At 37.4% G+C, this 22,739-nt stretch overlaps 1 protein-coding gene across 4 annotated transcripts in view; it reads right to left on the bottom strand.

The window, feature by feature from the left end:
• LOC138835945 (ubiquitin carboxyl-terminal hydrolase 34) overlaps nt 1-22,739 on the bottom strand; it is a 205,512-nt gene that overhangs the window by 5,852 nt on the left and 176,921 nt on the right. For 3 of the 4 annotated variants that reach the window (XM_070034518.1, XM_070034519.1, XM_070034521.1), the window contains 9 exons: nt 21,241-21,875; nt 17,775-17,932; nt 15,012-15,090; nt 13,145-13,271; nt 11,477-11,584; nt 10,404-10,508; nt 10,163-10,287; nt 9,081-9,204; nt 568-647 (listed from right to left, as the gene is read on the bottom strand). In XM_070034518.1, the coding sequence (XP_069890619.1) occupies nt 568-647; nt 9,081-9,204; nt 10,163-10,287; nt 10,404-10,508; nt 11,477-11,584; nt 13,145-13,271; nt 15,012-15,090; nt 17,775-17,932; nt 21,241-21,875 (1,541 nt within the window). The remainder of the gene's footprint in view (nt 1-567; nt 648-9,080; nt 9,205-10,162; nt 10,288-10,403; nt 10,509-11,476; nt 11,585-13,144; nt 13,272-15,011; nt 15,091-17,774; nt 17,933-21,240; nt 21,876-22,739) is intronic. The other variant, XM_070034520.1, reaches the window with a different exon arrangement.

The raw sequence follows: 22,739 nt of genomic DNA, 5'->3' as shown, positions 1-22,739 counted from the left end.
TAGTGTGTGAGACAGCTGGAAGCAGCATATGCTTTCTTTTTTTTTTTTTTTTTTTTGGGTCTGGTCATGGGGCCTGAACTCTGGGCCTGGGCTCTGTCCCTCAGCTCTTCAGCTCAAGGCTAGCGCTCTACCACTTGAGCCACAGCACCACTTCCGGTTTTTTTCTTTTTGCTTATGTGGTGCTGAGCAATTGAACCCAGGGCCTCATGCATGCAAGGCAAGTGCTCTACCACTGAGCCACCTTTCCAGCCCGCAGCATATGCTTTCTTTCTCTAGAATCTCTGTCTGGGAACTTTCCCCCAAAACTGTTGACACTAAATTATGTATGAGAAATTCAACTATAAACAACGTTTTGAAATATCTTCTGTGATACATATACATCTTAAGTAAAAGGACCCCTTTAACCAAAGAAATGAAAAGCCCAAGGTTTGGTACCTAATATTTCCATTAATTCTAAAATATATTCCATTTCTAGTAAGCCTGTTTTCAAACCACTGTCCCTAAAATTCTTGACTCACTTGGTCATATGAGATAAAGACCAAATCATTTAAAATTAATTTATTTTACCTGAGTCTGGCACAGCTCAGTCCAAAGTTTGGGAAACAGTGCAAGATGAAGTGGCAAGCCTTCATAGGCAACTAGGACACCTAATATTTGAAAAGAAATCAGGAGAGGTTATAATTATAAATTACATTATTAAGGTTCTAAACTTGGTACATTATCGTAGCTGCTTCTGGTTGTAACTATGCGGTCTATATTTTTAGATATAATTCCAGTGATTTAACCAGTGAAATTTAAAATGCAGTATTCTATATTGTTCTTCACTCCTTTAAAAACGTCGTTTCTCCAAAGACAGAAGGGGATTAATCACAGGACTTACATGTTCTAGGGAAGCGCTCTACCACTGAGCTGCATCCCTAACCCTGGAATCTCTATTGGATTTAGTCTCATTTTCTGCTTTCCAGACATCAAATATGCTAATGTTCCTCTTTCACCCTCATACCTCAATAAACTTCCTATCTTGCACATCTCTCCACCCCTGTTTAATCATGAAAGACGAATATAAGCTATCCTCCAATTAAAACTAAAAAGTGTAGGTAAACCAAGAGTTTAAAAACTTTGTCATATGATGTCTGCTTCAGATATTTATTTCCCAGGTTGTGGAGAAGCAGCATAGGCAATACTAAATGAATGTGGCTATCCTAAAGTAAAACTGTATATAAACATTGAAATTTGAATCTTGTACAGTTTCCCAAAATATTATTTTATTCAGGTTTTTTTTTTACTATTTAAAAACATGAAGCCTACTCTTAGTAAGTATACAAGAACACACAGTGGGTAGGTTAGACCTAGGATTTGATACAGTATTAAGATGGCAAATGGGATTCTGTGGATCCTTTTTTGGGATAGGTCCATGTATTTTTCTGTCAAAACTGTTCCCTTTGTAAAGACGCAAGGAAAATTTCAACTTTACCCTAACCTAATCTGGTTGGGGCTGGAAACTTACTCACCATAACATTATAATATATGTAAGTCTGAGATGGTATCAAACCAAGACTACAGGGAAAAGTTTCTTGCTCCATATTCCTGTATTATAATATTCCATAAAAACAAGAGAAGAGATTGGCAAACTATATAGAGCTTTTGGTCCAAGACTACCCCCATTATCTATTTTTCAGTGACCCACTGAGCCAAGAACAGCATAACTTTTTAATGACTAAAAAGACAACAACCAAACTCAACCTAGCAGAGCACCAGTCGCTCACACCTGTAATCCTATCTATTCAAAGAAGGCTTAGATCTGAAGATCGAGTTTGAAGCCAGCTCAGGCAGAAAAAAATCTGTGAGATCCTTATTCCAATTAACCAGAAAAATTCAGACTGGAGGTGTGGCCCAAATGGCAGAGTGCCAACAGTGGGTGTGAAAACGAAGAGGCCATGAGTTCAACCATCCGTATTGGAATGTATGAGCATACAAAAAAAGAAGCCAAAAGCTGGGGCCAGTGCCTCAGGCCTACTACTAACTACTCAGGAGGCTGAGATCTGAGGATCGCGGTTCAAAGCCAGCCGGGCAAAAATCTCTGTGAGACTCTTATCTCCAATAAACCACTAGAAAACTGGAAGTGGGGCTGTGACTCAAGCGGTAGAGCACTTGCCTTGAGCAAAAGAGTGCAGGGACAGTGCCCAGGCCCAGAGTTCAAGCTCCACAACCTACCAAAACAAAAATAAAAACAAAAAACCCCAAATAACACAACAGATATGGCCTAAAGTTGAAAATATTACTACTGTCCAATTCCTTACAGAACTAATCTGCCAGTCTTCTCAACTAGAGGCTGCTCCAACATAAATTCTGTTTCTTTGGTCAATGAATCCACAAACTGAAACGGTCTATTTCTAATTTCTATAACTACCAAAAGGAACTGCCATAACAAACAAAAACTCACGAAGGCCTTTTATGATCTAAAAAAACTAAGTGATTTCCTGATGTAAGTACGTCTTTTGTACAAATAAAGCATAAATCTCTACTAGAATCCAATGTGTTAGCTATGTCAGAAAATCACATTAGATTTTTCTCATCAACTTTGGGAGGGTATTTTATCCTCAATTTGTATCATTTATTTGAATGGGACAATAAGTTCAAAGAAAAATAATCTGCTGAAGTCCATCCCAAAATCAGTTCAGAAGTTTATCCCAGATTTATCTGATTCAAAAGTCTAGAATCTTTCCAGTAATTAGTGTTTGCCCAAACTTCAGTAATTCATGCATTATTTTGAAAATCTTCACATTACCTGTACTTCCATTACCTGTACTACTGTTTTCTTGATACTTTACTTACTTGAGAGGTTAGTGTCATGTTAGCCTTATTTATGTAATATAAACATCTAGAAAACCATTTTATTTGCTAATTTGTAATAGAAAAATTATACATATTGCTAATAAAAATATTTTGCTGGACCACCTCATATAGTTCACTAGAAAACACTGTATCATTCATGGGAAGCTGAAGACCTTTTCTTTTCTTTTTTTGGTCGGTCGTAGGGCTTGAATTCTGGGCCTGAGCGTTGTCTCTGTACTCTTCAGCTCAAGGCAAGCACTCTACTAGTTGAGCCACAGTGCCACTTCTGGTTTTCTGGTGGTTTACTGGAGATAAGAGTTTCACTGATTTGCTGGGAAGGTGGCTCAGTGGTAGAATGCCTGCCTCACATGCATGAGGCCCTGGGTTTGATTCTCAGCACCACATAAACAAACAAACAAACAAAAAAGAGGTTCACTGATTTTCCTGCCTGGGCTGGCTTTGAACTTCGATCCTCAGATCTCTTCCTCCTGAGTAGCTTGGATTATAGGTGTGAACCACTAACACCTGGCTCTAAAGACCTTTTCATAGTCCTTCTTATTCCTTTCAAGCTATGCCACTCTCCTCTGGAGAGTTTTCTCTAGTATCTTCATAATCCAACTGTGGATGAGAAGCCCCTTAGTCTATGACTCAAACCAGAAACCAATGTCCTCTTAACTCCCACCAGACTCCTCTTTGAGTATTAGATGATGTAATCACTAGAGCTCTCAGACAAGCTTGTAGTTTTTACCTCCATAAACGAGAGTGGACACCTCTAAAATAAAACACATTAAAGCCAGCCAGGCAGGAAGTCAATGAGGCTCTTTATCTCCAATTAACCACAAGAAAACTGGAAGTGGTGCAGTGGCTCAAAATGGTAAAAGTGCTAGCCTTGAGCAAAAGAGATCAGGGACAAGCCAAGTCTGAGTTCAAGCCCCATGACTGGACAAAAACAAAACAAAACACCCAACAGCAACAAATAAACACACAGAATTTCATACCACTGATCTTTCTTTATCCTGTGATATCAGGCATCCTTTTTAAGGTCTGTATCCTGATAACATCCCACCCATGAAGGAACTAATAAAAAAAACCACCACAGAAACCATTCCAAATACATCCTTTCCTCACTACTAACTCATAAGCTCATACTGTAGAAGCTGCTGGATAATGTTATTAAAAGAAATGTTATATTAGCTGATTTTCTATCTGAACTATATTATGATTCTTTGTCTACTTTTTGTTTAAGGGAAGGAAATACTGGGTGAAGCTCAAAAACTCCCAATTACCAGGCAGAGGCTCTACAATTATTTTTTGGATAGGGTTTTACATTTTTTGTTAGTGGCAGCCTCAGACGGTGATGCATTGACCTATTCTTGCCATGTTGTTAGTATTACAGATGCAAACCATCATGCTCAACTTACTTGTTAAGACTCACAAATATTGCCAGGGTGGGCTTTAACTGCATTCCTCCTACTCTGCCCAAGTAGCTGATATTACAGCTAAGGGCTACCATGCCCAGCCTCTTTTGTGTACTCTTCTATAAAACTAGAAGTGTCTACCCCATCCACACATTATTCAGGGGAAAGTGGTGGCACTGACAGATAATAGAAAGCCCAAAAGTAATAGGACTGAATCATCAAGACAGCCTAGGAATACCAAATACTGAATCACCCTAAGTAACAAACCATTGCTTATCTGGCTTTTCTTATAGGTTCCTAAAATAGAATATGATGCTCCCTTTATAGAACATTCAGGTTCCTATGTCAGTTTTTCCTTTATGAATGAACTGACAACTCTGGAATTATAAATACGTATCTTAAATATGATTAATATGGATTTGCTCTTGGTGGACTATAGGGCTGGCTTCTGTGGATGTCTGAAATACACGTCCCTTGGAGCCTTTTAGGAAGTAATAAACCAGTTACATCTCTAGTCAACACCACTCTGATATCCCAGAGAAAGCTGACTTTTCTTTTTGGGTTAGTACTGGCGTTTGAACTCAGGGTCTTGCACTTTTGTTAGGCAGGTGCTTTACTACTTGAGCCATATCCTAAGCAAAAGTTTTGATGTTTACATAATGAAAATGTTCGATTTCTTATTGTTTCTAGTTTTTTTGTTTTTTTTTTTGGGTCCGGTCGTGGAGCCTGAACTCTGGGCCTGGGTGCTGTCCCTCAGCTCTTCAGCTCAAGGCTAGCGCTCTACCACTTGAGCCACAGCGCCACTTCCGGCTTTTTTCTTATGTGGTGCTGAGGAATCGAACCCAGGGCCTTGAGCATGCAAGGCAAGCGCTCTACCACAGAGCCACCTTCCCAGCCCCTTGTTTCTAGTTTTGTTTCTTCCTTGACACAGTGTTCCTTTGTATCTCAAGGTGTTATCCACATAATCTCATGGTTTTAATACTTCAACAGATTTCTCAATTAGATGTTTCACTGGAATTGATTTTGGTTAAAGGACTAATAAGTATCAGAGATTTGCTTTCCAATTCCCAGGAAGCTAACCAATTATCTCAATGTTCCACCTATTTTTTGATATAATTCTTATTAGAATTTACTTTTTTTTGGGGTCCAGTCATGGGGCCTGAACTCTGGGCCTGGGCGCTGTCCCTCAGCTCTTCAGCTCAAGGATAGCACTCTACCACTTGAGCCACAGTGCCACTTCCGGCTTTTTTCTTTTTGCTAATGTGGTGCTGAGGAATCGAACCCAGGGCCTCAGGCATGCAAGGCAAGCGCTCTACCACTGAGCCACCTTCCCAGCCCCTAGAATTTACTTTATATAAGGGAGAAAAAAATGCACTTACAATGAAAAAGTGATAAGAGAAACAGATCTGTGAGTAATACCTGTTTTTGTTTGTTTACAATTTTAGGGTTTGAATTCAAGGCTTTCTACCACTTGTTAGGCAGGCACTCTATGACTTAAGCCCTATCTGCTTTCTCCCTACCCTTGCTTTTTCCTTGGCTAGCTTCAAACCATGATTATCCTACATTTTCCTTCTGAGTAAGCTGGGATTATGGGCATGTGCTGTCATGCTTCACCCTTGTGAATGATATTTTGATGTGTATCTTTTTTGGATAGTGTTGTGAATTGTGTATATTAAAAAAACTAAACTTCTAGGGCTGGGAAGGTGGCTCAGTGGTAGAGTGCTTGCCTTGCATGCATGAGGCCCTGGGTTTGATTCCTCATCATCACATAAGCAGAAAAAGCCAGAAGTGGTACTGTGTCTTAAGTGGTAGAGCGCCAGCCTTGAGCTGTGAGGGACAGTGCCCAGGCACAGAGTTCAGGCCCATGACTGACAAAAAAACAAACACCCCCCCCCCAAAGAAACAAAAACAAAAACTGGAATTTCTAGAGATCAGCAGTGAAATCTTTTCTATTTTTTGGCTAAACTCTGCTGTTCTTAAATATCAAAATACTGTGGTTCCACACATACATTGTACTTTCTGATAGTAGCAAGCAGCTATGCTCCCTTTCCTATTTCTTTGTTTCTTCTAACTCCATTCCTGACAGGCCTCTTTTTAAGGGACTCTACCTTTCCCTTTTGTTTACTATTTAGTACCTACAGCTCTGTTGCCCTCTGGAATTCTAATCTGTAATTACTATATAATTTCCCTTTATCTTGTAATAAATCTGTGTGTGTGTGTGTGTGTGTATGCGCGTCCGTCAGTACTAGACTTGAACTCAGGGCCTCACACTCACTTAGTTTTTTTCACTCAAGGCTGGTGCTTTACAACCTCAGCCACATGCACTTCTGGCTTTTGCTAGCTAGTTAGAGAGAATCTCACAGACTTTCTTGCCCAGGTTAGCAACCAAGATCCTCAGATCTGAGCCCCTTGAGTAGTTAGATTAGAAATGTCAGTGCTTGGCCTAATAAATCTTGAAAGGCTTGGTTGTCTATATAAAAACCATAAAGAATTTTTTTCCTAAGTAGAAACTACAAACATAGGTTCCAATATAATTCTACTTATGGTTAAAGTATTTTAATAACCTCATCTTTGAATTAATTAATTCAAGCAAGATTCAAAAGCATAAGGAAGTAGCCAATTTAAATTTACCCTACTTTTTCTTGAAGAAATCACACAAATCAAAACTAGAACTGGGTGCAAATGGATCACACCTGCAATCCTAACTATTCAGAAGGCTGAGATCCGAGGATTGTGCTTTGAAGCTAACCTGATTAAAAAAAAAATCTGAAATGCTAATCTACCACCAAAAAGCTATAACACAAGCTGCTGCTCAAGTGGTATGGTGCAAAGCTTGAGCTAAAAAGCTCAGGAATAGTGTCCAGGCCCAGAGTTCAAGCCCTAGGACTGGCACAAAACAAACAAAAAACACTTGTGGGTGGGGATAGGAGAAAGAAAATGAAGAAAAGAGTGACATTGTCCAAGAAGCATTATACTCATAACCTGACACCTGGAATTGCAACCCCTTTGTACAACTATTTAAAGTAGAACAAAAACAAAAATTCTTATCAATTCTCTGCTCACCACTGCAGTGTATCAATGTAGGCTTTATTTTTTTTCAAGTCTCCCCTTGGAAACAGTCATTTTAGTTCCAGGAGGGAGTTAATGTCAAAGTCTGGGACATAATCTTTCCATGTTTGGTAAAGTAGATAGGATAGCATTGCTTTTAGGTTATTTTCTAACTTCACATCTGAGGTGGTATGGTTTGGTTTATATCTAGTGCTAAACCACCCACCACATTTGGTTATTTACATATAGTTCCTTAATTATATTTCATGTTCCCAGCACTCACATATGGCAACACTCACGTACTGTGGTAGTGGTGCAGTGAGAGATAGTGTTGATACAGAGAATAGAGTCAATACTGCTACAAGATTACAAAAGTAATTTTAGTACAAAATATGCAAGTTAATTCGGTGTGATAGGTGTATGTTCTGCTTCTCCCCTCCATGTTTAATTACCCTTGTTCACAAAAAGGAAGAACATGAATTACCTGATCAAAGCTGTTCAAATAAGATTAAAATATCCTCCCATTAACTTTTGGCATACATTATGTGAACACAATTACCAGCAAGTCTGTACTACCTACCGGAACTCCTGAATGGCATCTCATACCTGAGTATTGTTACTGCTAGGTTTTAGGTTTTGCCAAGTGCACAACCGAGATGCATTTGCTGTTTGAAACAGCAAATCTGAGGATATTCTTAATCCCCCTATCCTGGCATTTTAGCCATATATTATATATGCATAATTTGCTAATAATAACAGGTGGGAGGAACAGTTTTCAAATTTGAATTTGCTCTAATCACTTACCAATAAGATAGTTCTTGAAGATGTTTTCCCTGACAGCTGTTAACCACTGCCTTCCTCTTGGATAATGAAATCTACTTTACTCTATCAGGAATGGATCAAAATCTTTCCCGTAGAAGGAACTGGGAACTGGGATTGAGATGGAGTACAAAGAGGACTGCTAGGGTGTAATACTATTCTATTTCTTGACCTATGTAGTAGTTTCATGAGTATGTTACAACTACAGAGAGTAGCTAGGCTCCTGGGCCATCCCTGATGAAGTGAGAAGGTAGAACATAGAGTCTCAGAACTTGGAAGTTGCGTGGATTAGGGACACTGCAGGGGAGGGGGATGTCCCTTCTAAAGACGTACTAGGTAGTGTAAAGTCACCCATTAGGAACGGTTCTCTTGATAATACCTCAGGCACATCCTTGGAAAATTCACTGAAGGGTTTTCTTTTTCCTACATTTCCCCTTCCAAATTTCTCTTCTTCTCACTCACCTATTTTAGAAGACTTACCTCCTAATTACTCACATATGCACCTCTGCTTCACACTGGTGAGCCCACTTGCTTGCTACTGGCACTGCCAGCTCCAAAGCACAGCTGGCACTATAGAGCTCATCTTACCCTCAAGGTCATGGCTGGGGAAGTCCATCTCTAAGCCTGTCTCCCTAAGCAGAGCAGTTTTCTGTTTGTTTTATTTTACAGTTCTGCTGGGCAGATGGTGGACATGGGCTTCTATGTGCAAATGGGATCAGCCCTATTCCACACTCCTTTTATAGGCCAGCTGAAACTCTGGGCAGGAATAGTCAATGGAAACCAGTAAGTTGGTGTTTTCTTAATAAAAATTAAATGTTCCCAAGAATACGAACTAATATTTTTAAACATTCACTTTAAAAAATAAAAAAAAGTATTGTCTCATATATTTTTTTCCCCTTCCTGAATGGCTAGGGTCTTCAAATAATTCAGTGGAATTTACTGCTCATCTTTTATACTTACTCAGCTTAACTAATGTTTCAGTAAATTTTTCACAGTTGATTGCAACTCGGCATAATAGATGGATGAACTGATGATAAGAAAAGAAGTAGTCTAGCAGCATACGATCATAAACGTCATCTTTGCCCTGAAGGTTAAAGATGATAAAATGGTTGCACTTAAATTGTATAATAAATTAAAGAGCATATTTTGTGCAAATGTAATAAGTTTAACTAAAAATGATTAAATATTTAAATTCTATAAGAATCTAGTTTTAAATTCTAAATTAGTAATGTTATTAAGATCTTAATTGTCATAAGTTTATTTTCAATGTGCAAATGCTATTAAAATGACCCATTATTTCTATATACTTTGATAGAATAAAATTACTGTAGGATTTTAACATGTGACACTTTGGTTCTATAGACATATCAAAAAGAATATGACTTTTGAAATAAATGTGAAGTTATTTGTGTAAGACTATAGAATCATTTTAAATATTTTATCTTATGAGAATCTCTCAAGTATACTTAAGATCTAAAGATGGAGAGAGAGTGTGAATGAAGTGTGAGTGAAGAAATACAAAAGGAAAAATTGTTAAAAAAACCCATAAAAACCCTTTGTCAATGTATCTTGTTTCTATAATTTAGAATTGGCATTATTTTAGAATAAGCATTAGAGGACAGACTAAAATGATGATAAAACAATCAGTGATATTATATATTATGCATAGGTCAAGAAGAATGTGATTTAAGGGCAATAAAAGAGGTCTTGATTATATGGTGAAATTTAAAAAATAGTTAAGTACCTAACTTAACTTTTCAGATTTAGATATATGACCCAGTTATAATTTAGTCTAGTGACAAACACTAAGGCTTACTATTAAGCTATTTTTTTTCAGGGGAAGAAAAACTTATTCCTTAAGCTTATTGTTGATTTTGTAAATATTTAACCAGTATTTCAGAGCACTGAATGGAAAAAGTCCAATGAGTCCATTCTTAGGATCCACAAAATGATCACTTAAGTCTAATGTACTCATAACTGCCAGGGGGAAATTTCAAATTACTCTACTATAGAAACATGACTTTCCTGGCATCCCAACATACCTTACTGGTTTCCACCATTGTGGGCAAGAGGCACATATTGAGTTCAGGGCGCGGAGGCCGAATATTGCTTTTCCCTCCTATTAGCTTGATATTTTCTCGACAAGGGAAATAAGGTCCAAGAGACACTAAGACATTAAAAGTATACAATAAGAATAAATGGAAAAATAAATCTCCAAGATTCAGTGTGCAGAATGATTCATTGCCAACCATATTCAAAATATTGTGCTAGATGAATACGTACTTGGTATGTTACTGTGATGGTAAGTACAATGGTTGTGTTGTAGAAATGGAACCAGAGTATGAAGAAAATCATGGGGACTCAAAAGCACAAGTTCCTTGAGGACATCTGAAAATTAAAACACAACTGAGTATTAAAGTACTGGATTTAAAGCAACCTGTTATTTTCAAACTTCTAAGTCTTGATGAAATTGTAGTGTAGCAACCTTTGCAAACTGTCTTTCCCACAAAAAAATTAGTATCAGAATCCCAGATGGCAATTCTGTAGCTGTATTTACTTAGATCTTACTCACTAGCCTGTTGGAACGGTTCCTTTTTCTGAAACATAGACACTATCCAAAATTTTAACTGTTGTTGCTTGCTGAATCAAAGCAGCTGAATCTGAAACAGGTTCACTGCATTTCTTTTAAGGATTAACTTCATTATTCTGGGCTTGAGATATTGAACAACAACACTTGTCCTCATCTAAACTCTTTGGATGTATTTTCATGCAGGGAGTTTCAGATTTCAAGTAGAGACCCCCTCCAGAATAACAATGATGATGGGGAAGTAACTATACACAGAAGCCCAGTAACACTATCATGTTCTGTAAGATTCTAGTTCCTATTTACCACTATTTGTCACCCCAGATCCACTTCTTTTTCTTACCAAGGAGATTGAGTTCTACACTGATATGGTTCAAGACCTCAGGAGGGTTCCTCTGGAACAACCAATGGAACAATCACTATGCATCCTTTCAGAGTGATGTCAACACTTTCTGGCAGGTTAACAATCCAATTGTTAACCACAACATACATATCTATATGATTCAGCTTTGCTTTTATAGAATCAAGAGGATTTCAGAGCTACAAATTAGGTCATTAAAGGTCAAAGAGCTCAGATATATTGAGTAACCACATGAGTAATTACTGTTAGATGAAAAAAAATTTAATTTTCTTAAGACCTGACAATGTGAACTACACATAAAAGTATACTTGTATTCCAAACCCTATAGGAATACTATCACTTTTCAAAAACACAAACCTCACAGAAATAATTTCTGGGTTTTTGCACATGTGGTTATTTCAAATAACTTACCTATACAGGCATTTCTTAGCTCTGGGGGGCTATAGGAATTAAGAAGAGTTAACAGTTTATGGGCAAATTCAATTCGTTCCTGCCACTGGATTAACGCTTGTTTCACATCTGCAAATATAAAAGCATACATAAAATAGCTTTTGAGAGATGACAATTTCTCACAATTTTTTATTTTGTAAACTACAGAATACTAACTCTAAGTGACTCAAATTTAATCATATTAAAAACATGTTTGGTGAAAACTAAGTGATTATGCCCTCAGTGTCTTTGTGCACTAGTTATTTTCTGAGTTTTGCTTTATGCCTGGGCCATGATTATACTTGTGTTTCCACACATCACTGGAGATGACAGGTGGGCACCACAGCATGGAGCCATTGTGCTTCCCTAGTAGCCAGAATAACAGGTATGTGCCATGAACTTTTTGCTTGATCTGGCCTCAAACCAAGATCTCCTAATCCCGCTTTCCCATGTAGCTAGAACTACAGGCCTGCTGAGCCACTATGCGTGGCTAAGTTTGATAGATTTTCTTATTTTCTTCTTTCAGGTCTTAGGCTCTTGAGTAGCCAGGATTACAGACTTGAGCTACTGGTGTGCAACATAGAATTCTTAAAGTACATTGTTTAGTGATAAATATATGCCACTTATTTGTTGTTGCTGTTGCCCAAGTGGGTCTCCAACTCCTCAATCAAAGTAGTTTTCCTTGTCTCTCAAGGACTAGGGCAGAAAGCAGCATGTATCTGTCCCATGTTGGAACTACAGGTAGCAATTATGTTCCTCTTTTTTTAGGAATATATATGATATTCAGTGTTCATACTGTCTTATATAAATGTAAGAGTTGGGTTTTATAGTTAACTTTCCTTGAAACAAAATAATGGTCATTTGAGCCATGGAGGTTTCTAGGCCAGAAAACCTTCACGAAGGAAACTTAACTTTGGTTACTGTGCTTAGAATTGTTTATCTAGCTCCTAAATCTTAAACAGTTGTGGTATATTTGCCTGTTTTTCAGACAGATATAGAGAATTCACCAGAACATTCCGGGACAGGACAAAAATTTCCTGCTTAGCAAGCTTAAGCAACTTTCTGCACAGAATCTAGAAGACAATTTCTTTCCGGTTTGGCTCTCCTGCAATTGACATTTTTTTTTTTTTTTTTTTTTTTTTTTGGTCGGTCATGAGGCCTGAACTCTGGGCCTGGGCGCTGTCCCTCAGCTCTTCAGCTAAAGGCTAGCGCTTTACCACTTGATCCACAGCATCACTTCCCACTTTTTCTGCTTATGTGGTGCTGAACCCAGGGCCTTAGGCATGCAAGGCAAGCGCTCTACCACTAAGCCACCTTCCCAGCCCTTATCTCTCTCTCTCTCTCTCTCTCCCTCCCTCTTTCTTTTTCTTTTTTCTTCTTTTTGTCTGTTGTGGGGCTTGAACTCTGGGCCTGAGTACAGTCCCTGAGCTCTTCAGCTCAAGGCAAGCATTCTAGCTCCTAAGCCACAGTGCCACTTCCAGTCTTCTAGTGGTTTATTGGAAATCAGAGGCTCACAGACTTTTCTATCCAGGCTGGCTTTGAACCATGATCCTCAGATCTCAGCCTTCTGAGCAGCTAGGATTATAGGCGCCTGGCTTATCTTTCTTTCTTTAACAGTAGCATTAACAAAAGAAGTAGGAATGACCAAACCTTTTCTCTGAAGATATGGGCGTGTAGACTTCAAAACCGAAAGGAATATTGAAAGAAGTTCTACTAAGTCTCCAGTCACATGGCAAGCTGTAGCTTCATGATACATCATGTGCAATGTGTTGAAAGACTACAAGTGATTAAAAAAATTGAAACTTAATTTTGCTTTTACTTTATTAAGCCACAGAATGGTAATGCTCAACCTGAGAGCTATTTTTAGATGCAAACTGTAAGTCTGTGCACATATATGCAAAGCAAATGTTATCTAATTTCTAACCAAGTCAAAGCCTCCTATTCAGCTCTTTGAAAATATATGAAAAGTTCTCACCTTCAGAGCCCTGTTTGTTGTAAACATTTTAGTGTGCAGAGAATGTAACCTAGTGTGCAGAGACTGTAACCAGCTTTAAAAACAAATAAATAAGATCTATTTTAATTCCCATAACCTTAGAAATTACAAAGATTATGGAAAATAGGTAACTTTTAAATAATTTTCCCAGGCTTAGATAGAAAGACAATAGTGAAATGGCCACTAATCATACTCAAAAAATAGGTCTGAAATAGGTAAAAGAGCTCCAAAGATATGGATTAAATTCCTTAAAATGTATTGACTTGTCAAGTCTTCTAATACCTTTACCTATAACCTATACTATAATCTATATTAACAAAATCCTTACACATTTTTCCATTTTGCTATATTATAAAGCATCCCTCCTTCTAATCCTTGAGTCAGGTCAGTCTATTACACTATTCATAATTCAAAGTCCAAAATTCTGAGCTTAGAATCTGTGGCAGTGCATTATCTAAGTAACATATGGAGGCAATATTTAGCCTGTAAACTGTGAGACCAGGATCTGTGTATATATGTCTTGTCAGTGCCTAGAGAAAGTATGGCATAGAGTAGACATTCAAACATCTGTTAAATGAAAGACTTAAAATTCTCACTAATCTTTTCAGATGCTGTTTTTTTTTTGGGGTGGGGTGGGGGTGGGGGTCCGGTCATGAGGCCTGAACTCTGGGCTTGAGCGCTGTCCCTCAACTCTTCAGCTCAAGGCTAGCGCTCTACCACTTGAGCCACAGCGCCACTTCTGGCTTTTTTCTTTTTGCTTATGTGGTGCTGAGGAATCGAACCCAGGGCCTCGGGCATGCAAGGCAAGCGCTCTACCACTGAGCCACCTTCCCAGCCCCCTAGATGTTTTTTCTTTTAACCTAAACGAAATAGCCATTCCTCAAACAGAACCAGTAGTTCCATACCTCTGTACTCATGTCATTGATCTGAATGTTCCCCCACTTAACCTTCAAAGCACAGTTCAAACATGCTTTGTTTCTACTCAATAATCTCATTAATTGAAAAAGTTATTCTACTTTATTCTTGCTATACTCTTGACACACATTGTTTTATCTTCATTAAGAGATTAAAGGTTATAATGTACCACTGGTGGCTTTCAAATCATCTCACCATCTGTGGATGTGGAATTATGGGAAGAAATGACAGCAGATTCTAACCATCGGTAACAACCTAAATAGCTTCCTTTGATGATGTTAATTTTATTTTCCCTACTCTGTCAAATCAGCCAACTATTGTGAAATAATGTGTGCCCTTGATTAAATCATGTGAATTTTATTTATGCTCTTACAAATAATAAAGCTGGTTTATTTCAAATGCCTTTTCTAAATACAAAACAAAGGAAAAGAAAGGATGCTCTAAAATTCTGATCTTATTGTTAAGCATAAACTAGCATTTATTAATCTAATTAAAATTTTGCCACATACAAAATAGACTACCATAAATTTTACACATTCATAAAACAAGTAAGTAGTTTTGGTGAGAACATTAAGATGAGAGAAATCCAGAATATGATAAAGTATTTACCTCAGTCATCAAGATCAACCCTCGGTTAAATATAACAAGAAGCCTGTCTTCATCAGATTCTAATAGTATTCTGAAGGCACTAGAAGAATACATATAAAGTCCAGTGTGAGAATTCTGAATCATAACAACACTTAGGTTGTGAAAAAAATTAAGAAGTAAAACTGTCATTTACTCTCCACTTTCCAACCAACATCAAAGCGACTACTACATTTGTTTCTTAGTAATACAGGGCAAGATGAGCATCCCAAATCTGAGTCTAAAATTTTAAACCCAAATATTAGAACATTACAAACTTCCAGATTACCAATACGCAAATGATAAAATATAGGCAAATATTCCAAAATATAAATTCAAAAATCTACAATCTGAAACACTACTGCTTCCCAGCACTTTGTATAAAGATTACTCAAACCTGTAAAGGAAATAATGTTAAATAGAAAATTTTGGTGGGCAAAGTAGTTCAAGTGGTAGAATACTTGAACCCCAGTACCAAAAAACAACAACGAAGTAAAAAAGGATAATTTCCAAATCTTCTAAGTAACTTAGGGAAACATTATGCCTATTAAGAGTTAATCAATTCTTAATTATTCACAGTGGCAGAAAAAGTGAAAATATTTTAAAAGTTTTAATACAAAAAATATTGATTTTTAGCTGGGTGCCAGTTGTTCACGCCTGTACTCAGGGGGCTGAGATAAGAGGATTATGATGCAAAGCCAGCCCTGGAAGTCTGTGAGACTTATCTCCAACTAACCACTAGAAAATCAGAAGTGGCGCTGTGGTTCAAATGGCGAACTAAGCCTTGAACTGAAGAGCTCAGGGACAGCACCTAGGCCCAGAGTTCAAGTTCTACAACTGACAAAATAAATAAATAAAATTAAAAAAGGGATTTTAAACAATAGGTCTATAGTCTAATTAAGTGCTAAATAAATAATATACTGAATTATCAAAGCATGCATTAACTAACATCAAGGGAAAATGACTATGAAAATAAGTTATTATTTATTACCACAGTATTTGTATTATTGTTAAGAAACCTTAATTCATTAAGTACCTAGAAGTATTATTATAAAACCCTTCTACATCTGTGGGAATCTTCCTCTTGTTTTTCAAAAAATAATTAAGAAAACTGGGGCTAAGTAAAGCCTGAGAAAACAATGTATTGAAAATTGATGCCAATAATTCCTTAGAGTCTTGGCAAAGGTATTTTTCTCAGACTGTGGAATAATGAACATTACAATACAAAAGCTTCTAAAGCAAATAATCTGAAACAATCTCAGGTGGATCAGTTTAAGATAGTACAGTGAAGTCTTTAGATCTCAACTACCTGAGTAGCTAGGATTACAGATATGAGCCACCAGCACCAGTCTGTTATTTATTTTTTTTAAAGAAGTTTAATAAATTAGCTTAACTTTATTTCTACAGACAAAGGGAATTGTTACCTATAGCAGCTTCATTCATTTATTTTATTCAGACACTGAGTTATTTCTGTAGCCCTGAACAACTAAGTATATGTATATTACCTCATTTTATTTATGTATTGTTTGTTTATTTATTTATGTTGTGGTCGTGGGGCTTGAACTCTGGGCTTGGGCGCTGTCCCTGTGCTCTTCAGCTCAAGGCGAGCTCTACCGCTTGAGCCACAGCACGCTTCCGGTTTTCTAGGGGGGGAGGGATGGGGATGGGTGGTGGTGGTTTATTGGAGATCAGAGTCTCACGAACTTTCCTGCCCAGGCTGGCTTTGAACCTCGATCCTCAGATCTCAGCCTCCTGAGTAGCTAGGATTACAGGCATGAGCCACCAGTGCCCGGCTTTATTTAGTTATTTTATTGTGAGAATACCATACAGAGGGGTTACAATTACATGGGCAAGATAACGAGTACATTTCTTATCAAGCATTATTGCTTCCTCTTTGTTTCCCCTTTACCTCATTTTTTAAAATGATTAATGCCCTAAAGTGTTTTTTATATCTACTAAGGGTCTTTTTTTCCCCCTTAAAAAAATTATCTTTAAGTAGCTGGACAAAGAAGTTCCCATTCTACAAAACAGTATATGAATACAAAGTGTCTGACAGCAGTGTCACCCATCTCTCATAACCTATCCCTTTTCTCACTCTTTTCTTTAATTGAGATTAGGTGATTACATAAATTTCACAGTATTACAGAATAGTGATAGAGTCACAAACACATTTTAACTTTCACAAGGCAAATTGTCATTATCATGGTCTATACAGTTTGTGAATTCTATGAGCTTTGATAATACAAGTTATTCTTTCCTATTACCTCATGTTTAGCTATGATCCCTAAGATTCTAAAAAATACACAAATCTATAGAAGAAATAGAAAATTTCAGCGCCTCAAACTCTTCCAACATAATCTAAGTACCTAATTTTTCACCAATAGTCTTAAAGAATTAGCTTTTGAGGGGGCTGGGAAGGTGGCTCAGTGGTAGAGCGCTTGCCTTGCATGCCTGAGGCCCTGGGTTTGATTCCTCAGCACCACATAAGCAAAAAGAAAAAAAAAAAGCCGCAAGTGGCGCTGTGGCTCAAGTGGTAGAGTGCTAGCCTTGAGCTGAAGAGCTGAGGGACAGCGCCCAGGCCCAGAGTTCAGGCCCTACGACCAGACCCCCCCCCCAAAAAAAAATTAGCTTTTGAGTATAAACAATATAATTTGTCTTTTACTGTCAAAAGGTTAAGTCTTCATTCATCCCCTTACCTAGTAAAATAAGCCAAAACTAACAAAAGAACACCACAAAACATCTTTTTACCTTATTAAAGTAGTCCAGCAGGAACGGCCATCTAAACAACGTAAGTAACAACTTATGGTTGTTTTCTTAAACTGTTTAATATCTTCTAATTCTTCTTCTCTCAGGTCAGGCCTCTGAGCTATAAATAGCTGCATCAAATTAAACAATTCTTCTACTGCCTAAAAAAACAGCAAATAAGAAACACAATGATCTTTTAAACCTGCATCACTTTAGAAGGTATGTTTCTCATTTCTAAATGGTCTATATGCTCATTAGCTAACTCCAAAAAAACCACACAATACATACTACTAAAAAATTGGTTCAGGAATGGTTATTAAAAAATTAGCAATAAATTCTATTTCAAAAACTGAGTATGTTATATACTAAAAGAAATGAATAAATTTTAAACATACTAGTTCAAAACGATTAAAACCTACTGATAAATAATATATATAAAACTCACTAAAGAACTATATTGTATGGCAGAAAATGGGGCTTAGTGGTAGAGTGCTTGCCTAGCATGCATGAAGCCCTGGGTTCATTTCCTCAGTACCACATAAACAGAAAAGGCTGGAAGTGGCACTGTGGCTCAAGTGGTAGAGTGCTAACTTTGAGCAAAAGTGGCTCAGGAACAGTGCCCAGAACCAGAATTTGAGCCCCAATATTGGAAAAAAAAACAAAACACACACACACACACACACACACACAAAACTATTTTGTAACTCAGAGGCAAGCTACACTTTTTATCAATACTGGGGATTGAATTTAGAGCCAAGAACTCTACCACCACACTTTGTTCTTTTTGCTTTTTACTTTGTTTTCCGTCTAGACAGGGTAGTCTGCTAACTTTGCCCAGACTGGTTGATATCATGGTCCTCCTATTTCTTCCTCTAAGTACCTGGGATTATAGGCATGAACCATATCCACCCCCATTTCTTTAAAAAGAAGAAAGCATTACTTTGCAACAATAAATTAAGTGTTTACTTAAATTATACTGGAGATAATCAGAGATAATCCTGTATGGCAATATTTGGAATAATCTTTGTAGACTGAGGGTTAATTCAGGTATCTGATGGATAAAATGTGGGAATAATTTAGTAAAGTTACTAAGGTTTTAAAATTTTTCTTTTGTGCATGTTAGGTAAGGGTTATGCTTTTAATGTCAATGAAATTAAATCCCCGCTTTCTACTTTTCATGGCAAAATTCACTTAATTACTGTTTTTGGGACTATCTCCAAAGGTAAGTTGCACAATAAAAGGTATATTTCATTTGTCAATGGCAAGAAAAATAATAGAGATGACATGTTCTACCTCTACTAGTACTTGTCAAAGACAAACTTAACCTTGGATATAATATTTAGTTGTGAAATTAAATATTTACATGAACTATACTAGACTAGATCAATGGAAACATAACAAATTATGCTATAACTCCTTCAAAAGAAAGTTAGACCTATTCTCCCCCCCTGCCCTGTATTTTTATAACCATGAATTCAATTTCTTGGTTTTTTTTTTTTGGTTAGTCCTTGGATTTGAACTCAGGGCCTAGGCCACTGTCCCTGATCTCTTTTGTTCAAGGCTCACCGCGCCCGGCATTCAATTTCTTCTTCTTCTTTTTTTTTTTTGTCAGTCGTGGGGCCTGAACTCTGGGCCTGGTGCTGTCCCTCAGCTCTTCAGCTCAAGGCTAGTGTTCTGCCATTTGAGCCGTAGCGCCACTTTTGGTTTTCTAGTGGTTAAATGGAGATAAGTCTCATGGATGTTCCTGCCCAAGGCTGGCTTTGAACCCTGATCCTCCGATCTCAGCCTCTTAGTAGCTAGAATTACAGGCATGAGCCACCAGCACCCAGCTGTATGTACTATTATTCTTTTTTTGGGGGGGGGTTGGGGAGTGAGCCTGAACTCTGGGTCTGGGCACAGTACCTCAGCTCTTCAGCTTATAGCGAATGCTCCACCACTTGAACCACAGTGCCACTTTCGGCTATTTCTGCTTGTGTGCAGCTGAGGAATTGAACCCAGGGCCTCATGCATGCAAGGCAAGCACTGTACCACAGAGTCACCTTCCCAGCCCCCACCCTCCAATCTGTTACTGAATGCCCTGTCTTCCTTCCTTCCTTCCTCCAGTCTTCCTTGCCCCACACTTTCTTGTCCTTTCTTTTTAGGCATTCTAATTTCCTCATTTGGAAATTAAGTTTTTATTGTGGGCAAGGAAATCTTTGCAACGTAATAAGAAGGAACAGTGAAAATAATATCCAGAAATAGTAGCCTCAAATAAAGGGAAAATTTAATATGAAACCAACAAATCAAGCTTAAAAAGGACTCAGATTTAAACTATGCATCTTTGTAAATTAATGGATCTCTTAACCATTATAATCCACTCTCATGTAAGTTTCAGAAAAAACAACTAGATTAAGATAAAATATTGTGCAGTCTAGAATAGTATGCAGATCTTGAAAACCAATTATCTAATTCTTAAATAGTGTTTACATGCCTAACGCTGCCTTTTTCAGTAGGCACCTATATTTTAAAGCCCCAAGAGAAATAAAATTTTATCTTTATGAGAAAATTAAGCCACATGCTTGTCAAATTTTATAACAATATATACCAACCTCACCTTATTCACAGACTTATTACACTGAGTTTTGACCAATGGTGGTAAAAGAGAAAAGTGAATTAAAAAAAGAAATTTCAAAAACAAAAAACTAAAATTCCTACAACTCTGTTGTCCCATGTTATCATTTGTCATTTTACATGTGATCTGTTTCCTTGCCCTTAATTTTGTGAAAACATGCCTCCCGAAAAGCATATGGTGTCACAAAAATCAATGTGCTTTACTGACATAAGGTAATAATTTTGGATTTGTTCAAAAGTGGCATGTGTATAGTGAAAGGTAGATGGCATTGTAGGAAAAATGAACTAAACATCAGTACTGAATTCTTCTGTGCCAGTCATGAGGTTTGAACTCAGGGACTGGGCGCTGTCCCTGACCTTTTTTCACTCAAGGCTAACACTCTATCATTTGAGCCACAGCTACTGTCAACTCTTTAATGGTTAACTGGAGATTAGAATCTCACAGACTTGTTCTGCCCATGCTGGCTCTGAACTGGGATCCTCAGATCTTGGCCTCTTGAATACCTAGGATTACAGGTGCGAGCCACAAGCGTCCAGTGGTACAGAACTCTTATATATGTTTAGAACATTTGTGTTTTTTCTCAGTGAGAATCTCTTTGAAACCATATACACAAAGATGCCAAGGGTAAAATTATATGTGGATGTTTGAGAATGCACATTTATGTTAAATCCTGAAGAAAGGATGATGGTCTGGGGTATATTTCAGTAGTAAAGTCTTTGATTAGCATATGCAAAGCCATGGGTTTGATCCCTAGGACTGAAAAGCAAAACAAAAGAAAAAAATCACCAAGAAAGAATGCTTAAAGTTAATTACTTTTAAGTTTTTAAGAATACAGATAAGAGTGTCATTTTTACTCACTCCAGGGTATTGGCTGGCATGTGGTGTAAGATTCTTAAAGGCCCACTGGATGTTCTGGTGAGAAGCCAGCTGTCGTGTGAATGCAGGAGATTGCTCACAGCAGAGCCTCAGAATGCCGTAGTAGGCAGGCAGCATCCCACGGTTAAAAAGCACCACATCCTGATCATCATGGTCAGCAAGGATGTAATTGAAGGCAATGTTCTTGGTTACCACTGGGTTTTGAACAATAAGGCGGATATTCTCTGGACAGTCAGCACACACATTGTACCAAAATGAAAGCAAAGCCTGTTTATTGTGATTTGTAGCTATTGCTGGCTCAGAAAGTTTAGGCTGGAAAAGGTTCCACAAATCCATGAAATATGTGGAAAACATCAGCTTCTCAGTTTTGGAAATTAAACAGTAAGTCATAAAGCTAAAATAGGGCACTAACTTTGTAGTGCCATGAACAGCAGCATCAACATAAAGTTTGGCTCTTGAGAGCAAACCAAGGAGTACGTTGTAGACCTGATGTAGGACTACTGTTGTGTCTGGACTGAGTGGAAGGTCACGGGTTGGGATGTGCAAAGACCTTGTTGACCGGAACATCTGGCGGAATGAATTGCTTGGTATAAGGGACACCAGAAGATAAGCTGCAGCTATAAAATGTAAAACAACACTGTCAGATTCTTATAAGATATAGACTGAAGAGCAGTCATTAATCACAAATTCACTCAGCCCTTTAATAATGAAAATGAAGAAAAATTAAGAGACATAACATCTCTTTAAATGTCTGCTTTAACTTGGCTCCACAGAAAGACTCCTAAGAGGTGATAGAAACACACCTTCCATTCTGCTGTTATATTTTAAATAGCAACCACAATCACATTAGCAGAACTAGTTTTCAAACTCTTGTTTAGCCTTCTCCCATGATATAGTCTTATTTAATAAAGAGAACTCAGCATTTAGAGGAAAGACCTACCCAAAGGTGCCTAATATGGTCAAACCAGTTAACTTATTTTATGGTCTCAATTTTCTTGTTACTTAAAAAAAAATAGTGGTAAATTACTTTGAAATAATATACTGATGTTTTAAAATTAGATATAAAGTATTTTTTTTCTTTTCCTTTCTGAAATAGTCTTGAATTTATTCCTGCCTCTGCATTCAAAGTGCTGGGACTACAGGAAAGCATCATCATACATAAAGAGCAAATCTTTATGTTTGAAGGCTAACCTGGAACATAATGAATTTCTCATTCAACATATCTAAAAACTGTCATTAAGCCTATGTTATAAATGTGAGAGGTTAATGAGTTTCTATTTAAGTCCACTTATCTGAGCACAACATGAAAGTAGACACTATAAATATCTCACTCAACTTTCACAATCATACTAGAGATAGGTGATGTTACAGTAGAAAAATCTGAATCTCAGATAACCAGTTAAAAGTCATACAGGTAAGAGAGGTAAAGGCTAGATTAGACCTTAAAAAAAACAATGATGAAAGCAATAATAATAGGAAAA

The sequence above is a fragment of the Dipodomys merriami genome, unplaced genomic scaffold (assembly GCF_024711535.1).
Source record: "Dipodomys merriami isolate MVZ:Mamm:240054 unplaced genomic scaffold, mDipMer1.0.p SCAF_242, whole genome shotgun sequence".
Taxonomy (NCBI): Eukaryota; Metazoa; Chordata; class Mammalia; order Rodentia; family Heteromyidae; genus Dipodomys; species Dipodomys merriami.
Note: the sequence above shows the minus strand (reverse complement) of the source record. Positions and strands in the feature narration are given on the sequence as shown.